Source organism: Hylobates moloch, unplaced genomic scaffold (genome assembly GCF_009828535.3).
Source record: "Hylobates moloch isolate HMO894 unplaced genomic scaffold, HMol_V3 SCAFFOLD_25, whole genome shotgun sequence".
In the NCBI taxonomy this organism is placed as follows: Eukaryota; Metazoa; Chordata; class Mammalia; order Primates; family Hylobatidae; genus Hylobates; species Hylobates moloch.
The window spans coordinates 3,144,872-3,160,689 of record NW_026652300.1 but is presented as its reverse complement, the minus strand read 5'-3'; the positions used below and the strand labels follow the sequence as shown (position 1 = coordinate 3,160,689).

The window sequence follows — 15,818 nt, the reverse complement described above, 5'->3', positions numbered from 1 at the left end:
GGAAATCTTTTGACTCTTATAACTAGGTTTAGGGAGATAGGTGATATCGAGGATCTCCTTCTGGTAAAAAGGCCACAGAAGATTACAAGATTCACACATATTTTATAACACCCTTGTGTTGTATAGAGAGAATCATAACAGGGCCTAGCACATGGAGAAAATTGGGATTCTCATATGCACATTCAGATGACAGTAACGGCTTTCACCATTACAGATGATGAAGGCAACTGTCCTACATACAAATAGAACATGTGTGATATTGTAAATCTAATCCCTGGAATTTTATTCCATCATGACTGTGATATAAACCTTTGCCAAGCAACTGTGTAAGTTCACCCTTCAGACTGGTTCCAGCCTACCTATGGGATTTTGATATCTACCTAAGCCAACCTTGAAGTGATGTGACTCAGCCAACCTTGAAGTGATGTGACTCTTTTGCCTGGAACCTCCACTCAGAATTATAACATCATTGGATCCAGCACACAGGTGATGTTACATTCTTGCTTGTGCCATGCTCACAGATATCATTCTGACATATTACAGTGTTCATCAGTTAGAAGATGTCACTATCCTCTCTGGAAAGGGCCTTGAACATGGGGCAAAATAGTGACAAGTTTCTAGGCCAAGCACACAAGTGATAATGCTCTTTGGCCAGGGCTATCCCGAAAAAGGGCATTTGACAGATCACAGGACCTATCATGTAGGTGATATGGCTCTTCTGCTTAAAACTTGCCCAATTGAATAGTGACATACTACTAGGTGATGGAACTCTTTTGCCAGGGCCATGCTTTCAAAAATGCTTTGTCACTTATCTCTGGGCCTATCACCAAGGTGATGGGACTTCCTGCTTGGTCCTGCCCACATGAAGTATTGAGATATAAGTGTGGGATCTGCACCGAAGTGATGTAACTCTCTTGCCTGGGTCCTTTTCTAAGGGGGACTTGTGAATATCTCAGTACACAGGACCATGTGATGTGGCTCCTCAACCTGGCTTTTGCCCACATATTAAATTGTGACATATAGCTAAAGACGTATCTAGGTAATATGACTCTTCTTCTGTCTGAACCCAGCCTACTGGTGACATTGGGCCATATTTCTAAGCCCATGACCTAAGTGATGTGACTCCATCTTTGTCTAGGGCTTTACAATGGTAAGATTATGACATATTGATGAGCTCAGCACTTAGGTAATGTGACTCTTGTTTTGTAACTGAACAATGCCCACGAACAGATCTTTTGCCATATTTCAGGGCCCAGTACCCAGATGAAGTTGCCCTTCTGCCTAGGTTGTGCATAAAGAGGAAATTGTGGCATATTTCTTGGCCTAGAACCCTAATGATGTGACTCTCCTGCTTCTGCTGGGACAACAGGAGGTATTTTGACATATCTTTGGCCCATTTTCTAGGTGTTTTCGCTCTTACCACTTTGCTTAATTTCTTCCATGTGTGGTTGTATTATATTGCTGACTCCAGCCTGCAGTTAATGTGGCCCTCTTTCCTAGGCACTGCTTACAGAGGGCATCATGACATATTGCTTGACAAAGAACTTAAGTGATGTTAACATTCTGCATATGTTGCTAACAAATGGCATTATGGCAAATACCTTGCTTCAGTCCAAAGGTATGATGATCAAGCTTATGTTGGGATTCAGCCAATAGGAGATATTTTTCCTCTCACCACTGGCTTTAGGTCAAAGAGTCAGGTTATTCATTGCATGTTTCTACAAAGCTTGCAGTAGTTTACAACACTAACTCATGTAATAAAAACTTCTTGGGTGATACAAAGAATTTCTTAACAGTGCGCAGCAAACAGTTAAGATTATGATTCTTGACTACACACTCAGATGAAAGTAAGTTTTTACCATCCTACATTTACAAAGCCCATTGTTGAGATCCTGAGTCTAAAAAGTGAATACACCACAGAGATGGAATTGTGACTTTCACAAATGAATATGGTCACAGGTGGGATGGTGACTCATTTTTGGAGCCAGCTCTCAGTCATAGTAATGATCTCATCCCTAACACCAGCCTATAGGAGAGATGCTGACTGTCATACCTGGGTTTAGGGCAATATGTATAATCATAATTCTGTAAATGCCTGTAGGCCTCAGAGAGGATTGCAACTCTCATGCATATTGTATAACATTCTCAGGTGTTATAGAAAGTGTCATACAATGGCAAGCACACACATGAGATTGTGACTCTCTTATACACAGATAGCTAACATTTAATGGTATCACCCTTAAAGATGAGGAGATTTTGTCAGATTTCTTGCACTAGTACCTGGTGTTGAGAACTTTTAGTTTAAATTTCATTCCATTAGGGCATTGTTACATATCACCGGATCAGAATCAAAATAATGTGACTCTTCTTCCAGGGCCCTGCAAACAGAGGATATTTTCTGATATCTCCAGGCCTATTGGCTATGTAATATCTCTCTCCTGCCAGTACCTTGCCCACAGGAGACACTGTGACATAGTGCTAGATGTAGAATCTAGGTAATTTGACTCATCCCTCCTGCCTGAATCCTCCTCACTGAAAAAATTGTGATATACCATCGAGTGCAAAGCCTAGGTGATGGAAGTCCCCTTTTTCTCCTGGACTCCGTCAAGAGACGTAATTATTACATATTGGTGAGCAGAGCACCCATGTGGTATCATTATCTATTTTTATAAGAAACCTATTTATACCGGGGATGGTGGCATGTTACTTGCAGTTGTACCCAGGTGATGTGGCTCTTCTGCCTGGTTTCTGCCCATAGGTAAGATTTTGGCATATAACTAGGGAAGCATTTAGGTGATATGACTCTCCCTTTCTGCTGGGCCCTGTTTACTGGGGATACTGGGCTATATCTCTGAGCCCATGAACTAAGGGAAGTCACTCTCTTTTTCTGCTGGGTCTTTACAATGGAGAGATTGTGAAATAATGCTCAGCCTAGCAAGCAGGTTATTTGATTCACCTCTTTTTTTTATCAAATCATGCCCACAAACAAATTTTGGCCTATTGCAGGGCCCAGCACCCAGATAATGTTACAGTTTTACATGGGTCCTGTATTTAGAGAATATTATAACATACTGCTGGGCCCAGTACCCTGAAAATATAAAACTCATGACTTTGCTGTAGCCAGAGAAGGTATTTTCACAGATCCTGGGCCCATTATGTAGGTGTTTTGGCTCTCATCTTTTTGCTGTTTTTTTTTTCATTTTTGTTTTTGTTTTTTTCCACATAATGGATTGTTCCATATTGCTGAGTCCAGAACTCAGTTAACATGACTCTAATTCCTATCCACTACCTAGAGAGGGCATTGAGGCATATTGCTTGGCACAGCACCTAAGTGATGTTACCCTCTGGCCTACATTTTGCCCACAAATTGGACTATGACTTCAGTTCACAGGCATGATGGTCAAATTTATATTGAGATTCAGCCAATAGGAGATATTTTACCTTTCATTGCTAGGCTTCGGGCAATACATAAAGTCTGGGTTGCATATTTGTACCAAGCTCACAGAGCTTTACAACACTAACTCATAATGTATGAACTTCTTTGGTGGTATAGTTTGGTGATAGGGACCATTGAAGAGTTCAGTTTGAGATTCTTGATTACATACCCAGGTAAAAGCAAGTGTTGTCATCATTCTACATGTCCAAAGGCCACTGTCAAGAACCTGAGTTTTACAATTGAATGCAGTACAAAGTTGGAATTGTGACCTTCATATGTGGATCTGGCCAAAGGTGGGATTGTGACTTATTTCTAGATCAAGCTCACAGGCATAAAAATGAGTCTCATTTCTAACCCAGCCTATAGAAGGGATGCTGACTATTATGCCTGGGTTTAGGGGACTATGTAAGGTCATGAATCCATATGAACATGTACGCCTTAGCATGGTTTGAAACTCTCATGCATGATGTATAAAGCTTTTGAATATTGTTGAGAGTCATGCAACAGCCCAGGATACTTGTGAAATTGTTACTCTCATATACACACCCAGCTCAGAGTTTATAGTGTCACTCTCAAAGGCAAAGGGATTTAGCCTATTAATAGGTGTAGTGCTTAGGTGTTGAGACTATTTGGCTTAAATTCCTTTCCTTCGGCGGATTGTGACATATCACGGTGTTATAATAATAATAATGTGACTCTTCTGTTTGGACCTTGCCAAAATGGGATATTATCACATATCTATGCGTCTATAAGCTAGATGTTTTGTCTCTTCTGACAGTGTCCTGCACTGAGAAGACATTGTGAAATATTGTTTGGCTTAACATCTAGGTAATGTGACTCTCATCTCCTGCCTGAACCTTGCTCAGCAAACAAATTGCAACATACCGATGATTGAAAAACCTACATGATTTGACTCTCCTTCATATTCTAGACTCTACCAAGAGACAGTGTAATTACATATTGCAGAGTCCAGCACATAGGTGGAGTGACTCTCCTCTCTTTTTTCGTCCCTGTCTATAGTGGGCTTCATGACATATTATTTGAAACTGTACCCAGGTGAAGTGATTCATCTGACTAGGCCCAGCATACAAATGAGATTATGCTGTATCACTAGTTCAGTGTCGAGGTGAGTTGACTGCCTTTCCTTCTCCCTGCTTTCAGGTGAAATTTTGACCTATACCTGGGTTAAGCACGCGTGGACAAACATAACTCTCATACCTGGACCCAGCCAGTAGGAATATTTTGATTCTCATAGCCAGTCTCATGGCCGTGGGTAAAGCCCTGTGTTTTTCACTCATATAAGAGTCATTAAGGATTATAATACTCAGGTATATCATATAAAGAGTTAACGGTGCAAAGAGGGTCATAACAGAGACCAGCAACCAGGTAAGAATGTGACTCTTTTATGCACACTTAGCTGAAATGATTGTCATTCTCACATATTAACAGGGTCTAGGAATGCGGTACTAAATCTCACACATAAAAAGCAGTCGATGTTTGAAATAATTACCCACATACATGGACCTGATCCACAGGTGGTTTGTTAACATTTGAACCAGGATTCAGAACACCTGTGGTGCCATGACTCCCCTGCTGGACCACAATGTTCAAGAGAGATTGCGGCTCCTATACATGAATCTTGCCCGTTGTTGAGATTTTGACTTCTCCATTTTGACCCAACTTATAGAAAGAATTGACTCACATACACAAAACCAGGACTTGTGTGGGATGCGAAATTTATTTCCGAACATATAGAAGAGTGTGATTGGGACAGGATACTATGTCCAGCAAATGAATAATTTGAGTCGTTTTCTGGGCCCAGATCACAGAAGTAATTGTGCCATATGTGGGACAAGCACCTAAGCAATAGATGACATCCATCGTGGCTCTGCCTTCAAAGGGAAATTTTACATATGTCACTGGGACCATCATCCAGATGATGTCAGTTATCTGCCTGAAGCCTTTCTACAAAAGGAATTTTGTTATATATCTAGGTCCATCATATAAGTGATGTGACTCCCTTCTACTTCCTTGGCCATGTACTTACAGGGCATTGTGACAAAGAACTGGGTACTGCATTCAAGTGATGTGATTCTTCTTTTTGGGTTCTGCCAACAGGAAGCATTGAACATATCACTTGGCTCAGTACCTAGGTGATGTTTCTTCACTTTTGCCTTGGTCCAGACCACAGGGAGATTGTGACATACTTCCTGGGACCAACACCTATGTGAGGCCACTCTACAATTTTGTTACTGCACAGAATAGACATTGTGACATACATCTAGGCCAATTGCCTTGTGAAGTGAGTCTCCTCTCTTGCCAAAGTCCTGCCAAGAGAGGGGGTTTTGATATGTCACTGAAATCCAGGTGATGTTACTCTTCCACCAGGTTCCAGCCCACAAGGTGAATTGTGAGGTTTCAGTCGCCCAGACCCACATAGGTGATGGGACTTTCTTTTGTTCTCTCTGGCCACAGATGATATTCTGCCATATACCAGAGACCAAAAAAAAAAAGCCTAGTAACAACTCATATGACTGGAGCCTACAAATTGTGCAGGATGGTGACTCTTGGACTTAAGCCTTTCCATAAGTGTAATTGGGACATGTACCTTTGCTCAACTCCTGAGTGATTTAATAACCTGCCCAGGTATAGCAAATGAGATTTTGACAGATACATTGGTCAAGCACCTTGGTGATTTGACTGATGTATCTTAAAATGTCCTCAGGGGATATTGTAACATATTTCTCTACCCTTCATCTAGGTTACATGACTCTTCTCTCCTGCCTGTACCCTGCTTCTTTTGGAGATTGTAGTATTTATAATCCCTGCATCCAAATGATATGACACTTTTGCCTGGGACCTGTCAACAGGAAGCATTTTGACAAAATTTTGGGCCCACCATTTACGTGATATTTCTCTCCTCTCCTTCCTAGACACCGTCCACAAGGGATACTGAACCACAAATCTGGACATAGCACATAAGTTATGTGATATTTCTGAGAGGGCCCTGACTACAAAAAGAATATTGGAATATTTCTGACCCAGCATTTATGTGATATGGCTGTTAGGCCTCCTACTTAACCACAGAGTGAATTGTAACATATACCTATGCATGGCTCACAGCCATGATAATAACTCTCATATGTGGACTCAGACAATACAGGATATTTTGCATCTTGTAACTCACTTTAGGGACATGTGTGATGTCCTGGATCTCCTTCTTGTACAAAGGTCACAAAATATTACAACACTCATACATATTTTACAAAGTCTTTGGGTTATACACACAAAGTCAAATAGGTCTCAGCACACAGATGAAATCATGAGTCTTGTTTGCACACCCAGCTGAAAGTAGGAACTCATTATCCCACATGGATAAAGGTAACTGTCACACATGAAACAGAATACGTGTGGTAAGATGGTAAATCTCATCTTTGGAATTTTCTGACAGTGTGAGTATGATATAAATTTTTGCCAAGCACTAGTGTAATTTGATGCTCCGGACTTTTTCCAGCTCATAGGTGGGGTTATGAAATCTACCTAGGCCAACCTCAAGGTGACATGACTTTCCTGCCTTGTCCTATCTCTCAGTAAAGATTGTGACATATCATTGGGTTTAGCTCCCAGGTAATGTTACATCCTTACTTGCACCCTTCCCACAAAAATTATTGTGACATATTTCTGTGTTTACCTCATAGTTGATGTGAGTCTCCTCTCTGGAATGGGCACTGCACAACACAATGATAGTGACATAATGCAAAGACCGGTGCACAGGCAAGGGTGCTCCTTATCCTGTGGATGCCTGGAGGGCAATGTGACATATCTCTGGGTCTATCACCTACATTATGTGGCTCTCCTGCTAGGGTCCTTCCAACCTTGAAAGTGACGCTCTTCTAGGCCAGGCACACAGCCAATGGTACCCTTTTCCAGGGCTATGCTTCACACAGTACATTGTGACATATCTCTGGGCCTGTCACCTAAATGAAGTGACTGTCTCCCTGGGTCCTAACCAGATGAAGCATTGTGTCATAAGCAGAGAACCTTCACCTAGTATGATGTATCTCTCTTGGCTAGGTGCTGTGTTAAGAGCAATTTGTGACATATCACAGGACCCAGCACCCAAGTGATGTGGCTCTTCTGCATAGTTTCTGTCCACATGTTAAATTGTGACATATTTTGATGGAAGCACATAGGCGATATGGCTGTCCTCACCTGCCTGAGCTCTGCCTAGCTGGAATATTAGGACATATCTCTGAGCCCATGACCTAAGTGATGTGACTCTCTTTTTCTTCCTGAGCCTTCACAATAGGAGGATTTTTTCACATTGCTGAACCCAGGACTCAGGATATGTGACTCTCCTCTTTCTCCTGAACCATGCCTAGAAAAAAGAAATTTGACACTTATTATTGCCCAGCACACAGATCATGTTACTCTTCTGCATGGGATCTACATATAGAGATAATTATGGCATATTGTATATTGCTGGGCCCAGCACCCTTAAGATGTGATGCTCCTGCCTTGCTGCTGATACCGAATGTATTTTGGCATAGATTTGGCCCATTATGTAGGTGTTTTGGCTCTCATAACTGAGCTGGGTTTTTTACACATGTGAAATTGTGTCATATTTCTGGGTCCAGCCCCCAGTTAATGTGACCCAATTTCCTACACCCTGCATACAGAAGGCATGGTGACGTATTGCCGGGCACAGCATCTGAGTGATGTTACCATTCTGCACAGTGTTTTGCTCACATATGTGATTATAACATATACCCAGTTTAAGTTCACAGCCATGATGATCAAACTTATATTGGAATTCAGCCAATAGAAAATATTTGCCTTTCATTGTTAGGGTTGGGGCAATAGATAAGGTTCTGGGTTGCATATTTGTACCAACCTCACAGAAACTTACACAACTAACTTACATTTTATCGACTCTTTTGTGGTAGAAATTTTCATAGCAGGGGCCAGCAAAAAGTTCAAATTGGGACTCTTGATTACACACCCAAGTGGAATTAAAAGTTGCCACCACCCCACATTTACAAAGCTCACAGTTGAGTCTTATACCTAAACCTTTCCACAAGTGTAATTGTGACATATATTGTAGTTCAGTTCCTGAGTGATTTAATAATTCTGCCTAGATATAGCCTACAAAAGAGAGTTTGACAAATATCTGCATCACGCACCTTGGTGATTTGACTGTGATATCTAAAAAGTGTCCTCAGGCAAAATAGTCACATATTTCTGGACCCATTATTTAGGGTATATGACTCTCCTCTTTGACCTGTACCCTGCTTCCTATAGTAATTGTAGCTTGTCTAAACACTGCATTCAAATGACATGACTCTCTTTTTTGGAGAAACTCTCCTGTTGAGAGGTATTTTGACACATGCTTGAGCCCAGGTTTTAGGTCATATGACTCTCCTCTCCTGCCTAGACACAGCCCAAAATGAACGTTGTGCAACAGAGTTGGATTTAGCACACAAGTTATGTGATATTTTGGACAGGACCCTTCCTGCAAGAAGAATACTGGAATATTTCTGGCCCAGCATTTAGGTGATGTGGCTGTTAGGCCTGATTCATAACCATAGAGAAAATTACCTAGGCAGGGCTCACAGGAATAATAATGACTCTTATATATGGACTCATCCAATAGAGAATACTTTTACTCTTAAAATTCAGTTTAGGGACATGCGTGATGTCCTGAATCACTTTCTTGTACAAACGTCACAGAAAATTACAACACTCACACATATTTTACAGAGTCTTTGCTTTATACAGAAAGAGTTAAAGCAGGGTTCAACTCAGATGAAATTTTGAGTATTGTATACACACCCACCTGACAGTAAGGACTGTCATCATCTCTCATGGATGAAGGCAACTCTCACACATGAAAACAGGACATGTGTGGTATTGTAAATCACATCTTTGGAATTTTCTGACAGTGTGATTGTGATATAAATCTTTGCCAAGCACCAGTGTAATTTGACTCTCCAGACTTGTTCTAGCCCATATACGGGACTGTGATATCTACCTAAGCCAACCTCAAGGAGATGTGGGCCCTTCTCTCAGTAAGGATTGTACATATCACTGGATCTAGCATCCAGTTGATGTTCACATTCTTGTCTGTGCCATGCCAACCAAAATTATCGTGAACATATTTGTGTGTGCACCTCATAGGTGATGAAACTCTGATCTCTGGAATGGGCTCTGCACAAAGGAAGGATGGTGACATATTGTGAAGCCAGGCATGCAGATGTGGGCACTTTTTGCCAGAGCCATAGCATTGTGACATATCTCTGCACCTATCACCTCGGTTAAGCAGCTCTCCTGCTTGGGCCCTGACAACCTGGAGAATGGCATATTTCTAGGCCTGGCACACAGGTGATGGTACTCCTTTGCTAAGACTATGCTTCACAGAGGACTTTATGACCTATCTCTTGGGCCAATAAACTAGTTGATGGGACTGAATGCTTTGGCCTCACACACATAGAGCATTGTGACATGAAAGTGAAACCAGCCCCAAGGTGATGTAATTCTTTCACCTTGGTTCTGAACTAATGGGCACTTGCAGCATACCTTAGGACACAGCACCCAGGTTATATGGCTCTTCTGTCTGGTTTCTGCCCATTTGTTAGATTGAGATGTATACCTAAAGAAGCACCAATGAGACACTACTATATTCTTCTGTCTGAGTTCTGCCTACTGGGCACAGTGGGACATGTTTCTAAGCCCATGACGTAAGTGACATGACTCTCTTCCCCTGCCTCAGCCTTTAAAAAGCTGAAATTGTGATGTATTTCTGAGGCCAGGATTTAGGTTATGTGACTATTTCCTTTTTTCTGAATCATGCCCTCAGATGATGTTACTCTTCTGCTACAGTCTCAAATAAGGAGGGAGTGATTGCATAATGGTAGGCCCAGCACTCTAATGATGCTTCAGTCCTGCCAGTGCCAGAGCCAAAGAGAATATTTTGACATATCTTCAGCCAAATCTGTAAGTGTTTTGGCTTTCATCCCTTGGTTGAATTTTTTTTTTTTTACAAGTACAATTGTGTCATATTGCTAGGTCAAGCATCCAGATAATGTGGCCCTGCTTTCTAGATTCTGCCTAGAGATGGCACTGTGACATGCTGTGTGCTACAGCACCTAAGTGATGGTACTCTTTTTTGTAATTTTTTGCCCACAAATGGGACTATAAAATATACCTTGCTTCAGTTTACAGGTATGAAAGTCAAAATTACATTGTGATTCAGCAAATAGAAGATATTTTGCCTCTCATCGCAAGGCTCAGGGCAATAGGTAAAATCCTGGGTTGCATATTTGTACTAAGCTCACAGAACAATAATTAATATTGTATAAATTCCTTGGGTAGTACAGACAGTTTCCTAACAAGACCCAGCAAAAAGTTAAGATTGTGATTCTCAAGTACACACAAAATTGAAAGTAAAACTTGTCACCACCGCTCATTTAGAAAGCCCATTGCTGAGATACTGAGTCTAACAAGTAAAACAGTACAAAGATGGAATTGTGACTCTCATTTGTTGATTTTGCCACAGGTGCAAGCATCACTAATTTTTAGACCCAGCTCACAGGTGTAAAAATAAGTCTCATTCCTGAACTAAAAATAAATGAGAAATGTTGACTGTCATATCTGGGTTTAAGGCCATATATAATATTCAGAGTCAAAATGAGCATGTGGACCTCAGAGTAGTTTGTGAATCTCATGCATGTTGTATAAAACTCTTGGCTGTTCTAGAGGGTGTCATACAATGGCCCAGCACACACGTGACAATGTGACTTACATACATAGGAGTTAGCAGTTAAAGGTGTCACCCTAAAAGATGAGGAGATATTGTCATATCATTGTGCCTAATACCCAGGTGTAAAAACTGCTTTAATTGTTTCTCATGTGTGCATTGTGACGTATTGTTGGGTCAGAATCATAATAATGTGACTCTTTACTACTTGGTCCTGCCAAGTAGGGATATTATCACATGTATCTGAGCCTGTTTCTTGGGTGATTTGTCTATTTTGCTTGCGCTTTTTCACCAAAGAACATTGTGACAGCATTGGGGATAACATCTAGGAAATGTGACTCTTCTCTCCTGCCTAGGTCCTGCCCACTAAGAGAACTGTGACATAATGCTGACTGCAAAAACTGGGTAATGCAACTCTCCTCTTTATTCTGGAGTCTACCAAAACAGGGGATTATTACATATCGCTGAGCCCAGCACCTAGGTGATGTGAGTCTTCTCTGTTTCTCTAAGATTATAATGTATCCTGAGTTCACCATCCAGGTGATGAGACTCTCCTGCCGTGTTTCTGCCCACAGGTAAAATTTTGTTATATACCCAGCTTCAGATACCATGCAATAATATAATTATCATACCTGGACCCAAAAAGGAGAGATATTTTAATTCTCAGATCCATTCTTATGGCCATAAGCAAAGTAATGTTTCTCATAGCGGTATAAAGTTCACACAGTATTGTGACACTCCAGCATATCATAAAATGTGAGTACTACGATGAGTGTTATAACAGGGAACAGCAACCCAATGCTATTGTGATTATTGGATCCACACCCAGCTGACACGACTGTCATTCTCTCACAAGCACAGAACCTGCAAATAAAGTACTAAATCTCACCAAAAGAGCAGTAAAAGATTAAAATTGTTCCTCTCATACGTGGGTCTGACTCACAGGTGATTTGGGGATGCATGGTTCAGCACACCTGTGAGGCTGGGACTCTCCCCCTGGAACACAGTCATCAATTGGGATTGTCATCTTCTACATGGATTATGCCCATTGTTTAGATTGTGTCTCCTCTGCTTTGACCCAACTCACAGGAGGTGTTTACTTACGTACATAAAGCCAGGACTTGTGTGGGACTGTGAAACTTCCTTCTGAATATTTCCTGTTGTGTGATCAGGACTTAAAAGTTAGCCCAGCTCCTGAGTAATTTTACTCTCCCTTTTAGGCCATAACCCGAGATGAAATTGTAACATAGGTGGACCAAAAAGCTAAGCAATGGTGCCTGGGCCTGCCTACAAATGGCACTTTTACATATCACTGGGATGAGCACCCAGGAGATGTGTATTATTTGCTTGATTCCTGCCTATATAAAGCATTGTGGTTTTTCTCTAGGTCCATCATGTAAGTGATGTGACTCACTTCTACTGCCTTTGCTCTGTAATTATGGTGAATTGTGACACATAACCGGACACCATACCCAGAAATTGTGACACTCCATTCTGGGTTCTACAGACATAAACTTTGTAACATATCACTTGGCTTAGCACCTAGGTGATGTTTCTACTCTCCTACCTCACCTTGACCACAGGGGAGATTGTGACATATTGATAAACCCACCTCCAAGGTGAGGTCATTTTCATACTTTGGTTGTGCACCTAGTGGCCTTTGTGACATATATCTAGGCCAACTGCCTAGATATAGGTAAAGTGATTCTCCTCACCTTCTTAAGCCCTGCCCAACAGAAGAAATTTGGATATATCACTAAAACCAGCTTCCAGGTGATGTGCCTCTTCTTCCAGGGTCCTGGCCACAAGAAAGATCGTGACATCTCACTGGACCAGCACCCTCACAAGTCATGTGACATTTCGGCTTACTCTCTGTCCATAGATGATATCATGCCATATACTTGAGGGCAAATGAGAGGACTACTCATGACTCTTAAACCTGAAGCCAGGTCACATCCAAGATGGTGACTCCCATTCCTGAAACTTTCCACCAGTGTTATTGTGACATATTCTATTTCCCATCTCTTGAGTGACTTAATCATCTTGCCTAAATGTTGCCCACAAATGAGATTTGGACATATTACTCAGCTGAGCACCTTGGCAATTTGACTCTCCTGTGTTAAGAATATCCTCAGGAAGGATTGTAACATGGCTTTGGACACATCATCTAGTTGCCTTACTCTCCTCTGCTGTCTGAACCCTCCTTCCACTGGGGAGTATAGCATTTCCAATCATGCCATCCAAATGCTACGACTCTATTTCCTGGTGCCTTCAACATGAGACACTGTGACATATCTCTGGGCCTAGCATTTAAGTGATAGGAGTCTCTTCTTCTGTCTAGACCCTGCCCACAAGGGGCATTGTGCCATATATCTGGTTATAACCCCCAGTTTATGCAACTTTACTGCCAGGAATATGCCTACAAGGAGAATATTGGAACATTTCTGGCTCAGCATTTAGTGTACTTGGCTGTCATGCCTATTTCATAATCCACAAAGTAAATGGTTACATATACCTAGGCACAACTTACAGGCATGATAATGACTGTCATTTGTGGACCCGATAAATAGGGTTAATTCTGAGTCTCATAACTTGCTTCAGAAACATGAGTGATTAAATCACTTTCTGGTAAAAAAGAAGACAAAGAAGATTATAACAGCCTCAGATGTTTTACAAAGACCTTCTCCCATACAGAGAGTTTTATAACAGAACCCCAGAGAAAGGTTAAACTGTGAGTCTAATATGTGCACTCAGCTGACAGCAAGTACTGTCACCATCTCACATATATGACACCAATGGTCAATCATGAAAACAGGACATGTGTGGTATTATAAATCTCATCCTCAGAATTTTCTGCCAGTGTGAGTGATATAAATCTTCACCAAGCACCTGTGTGATTTTATTCTCCAGACTTGTTCCAGTCCACGTATGTTATTGTGATATCTACCTGGGTCAAACTTTAGGTGATGTGAAGCTCCTGCCTCGGCTCTGCTGTCATTAAAAATCATGATATATCACTAGATCCAGCACCCAGGTCATGTTACATTTTTGCCTGAGTGGGTGATAGTGACATATAACTGGGCCAGGCACAGAGATGACAGGACTTTTTTGCTAGTACCATGTCCTAAAGAGGGCATTGTGACAAATCTCCTGTCCTATCACCTAGGTGATGTTGTGCTCCTGCTTGGGTACTGCTTACTTGGATAACAACATAATGCACAGAGGTGATGGTACTTTCTTGCTAGGGCCATGTCCTAAAGAGGGCATTGTAACAAATCTCTGGGCCTATCAGCTAGGTGATTTTGCTCCCCTGCTTGGGTCCTGCTTACCTGGATAGTGGACATATTGCTAGGCTATGCACATAGGTGATGGTGCTCTTTCACCAGGGCCATGACTCAAGGAGGACATTGTGACATATCTCTGGGCCAATCCCCTAGGTGATGTGCCTCTCTGCTTGTGCCCTGCCCACATTGAGCATTGTGATATTTTTTGTACTTATTTTTTGTAACCCTCTTGCCTGTGTCCCATCTTAAGGAAGTCTTGTGACATATCTTAGCACCCAGCATCAAGGTGATGTGACTCTTCTGCCTGGCTTCACCTCACATGTTAGATTGTGTTATATACCTAGGAAGCACCTAGGTGATATGACTCTTCTCTTCTGCATGAGTCCTGCCTACTTGGGACATTGAGCCATATATATGAGCCTGTGTCTTAACTGATGTGAATCTTTTTTTCTGCAAGAGCCTTTAGAATGGGGTGATGTGACATATTGCTCAGCCCAATACTTAGGTAAGATGACTCCTTTTTTCCTGAACTATGCCCATGAAAAGGAACTTTGATGTATTGCTGGACCCAGCATGAAAATGACATTTCTCTTCTTACTAGGTCCAGCATAAAGAGAGAATTATGGCCTATTGCTGGGACCCCCACCCTGATGATGTAACTCTTTTGCCTGTGCCAGAATAACAAAGTATTTTTACATACCATGGGCCTATTCTATAGGTAATCTTGTTCTCATCATTAATATGCATTTCTTTTTCCTATATTTTCTACACTTGGGTTTGTGTCTTATTGCTAGGTCCAGCACCCAGTTATCATGACCCCAATTTGTAGACCCTGCATTGAGAGGGCATTGTGACATATTGCTTGGCACAGCACCAAACTATGCTACCTTTCTGCAAAGTTTTTTTTCTATAAATCATATGAAATTTTCATTGCCTCATTTCAGATGCATTATGATCAAACTGAAATTGAAATTTCACCAATAGTAGATGTTTTGCCTTTCATGGCTACACTTAGAACAATAGGTAAGGTTATGAGTTGCAAATTTGTATAAAGTTCACAGAAGGTTACAACAGTAACACATAATCTATAAACTCCTTGGTTGGTACACAGAGTTTTATAACAGGGCCCAGCAAAAGTTAAGGTTTTGACTCTTGATTACACATGCAGGTGAGAGAAAAATTTGTCAACATCTCACATTTACAAAGCCCACTGTTGGAGTCTTGAATCTAACAAGTAAATAAAGTACAAAGGTGGAATTGTGACTTTCATATATGGATCTTGCTACAGGTGAAATGGTAACTCACTTCTGGACCCACATCAGGGGCATAATAAACTGTCTTC

General features: G+C 41.4%; 1 protein-coding gene across 1 annotated transcript; it reads left to right on the top strand.

The window, feature by feature from the left end:
- The first annotated feature begins 640 nt into the window (after positions 1-640).
- Positions 641-6,418, top strand: LOC131382465 (testis-specific basic protein Y 2-like). The gene is made up of 4 exons (XM_058434443.1): positions 641-700; positions 1,501-1,618; positions 4,457-4,562; positions 6,370-6,418. Exons 1-4 carry the CDS (start codon positions 641-643, stop codon positions 6,416-6,418), a joined length of 333 nt encoding a protein of 110 aa, XP_058290426.1.
- Positions 6,419-15,818: the final 9,400 nt, after the last annotated feature.

Bases quoted from the DNA above. Each gene is read 5' to 3' on its own strand.
- LOC131382465 (XM_058434443.1), top strand. From the start codon at position 641: ATGCTCTTTGGCCAGGGCTATCCCGAAAAAGGGCATTTGACAGATCAC. The intron at 701-1,500 runs GTAGGTGATATG...CCTCTTTCCTAG, and splicing joins CAGATCACAGGACCTATCAT to GCACTGCTTACAGAGGGCAT. The intron at 1,619-4,456 runs GTATGATGATCA...CCCTGTCTATAG, and splicing joins TACCTTGCTTCAGTCCAAAG to TGGGCTTCATGACATATTAT.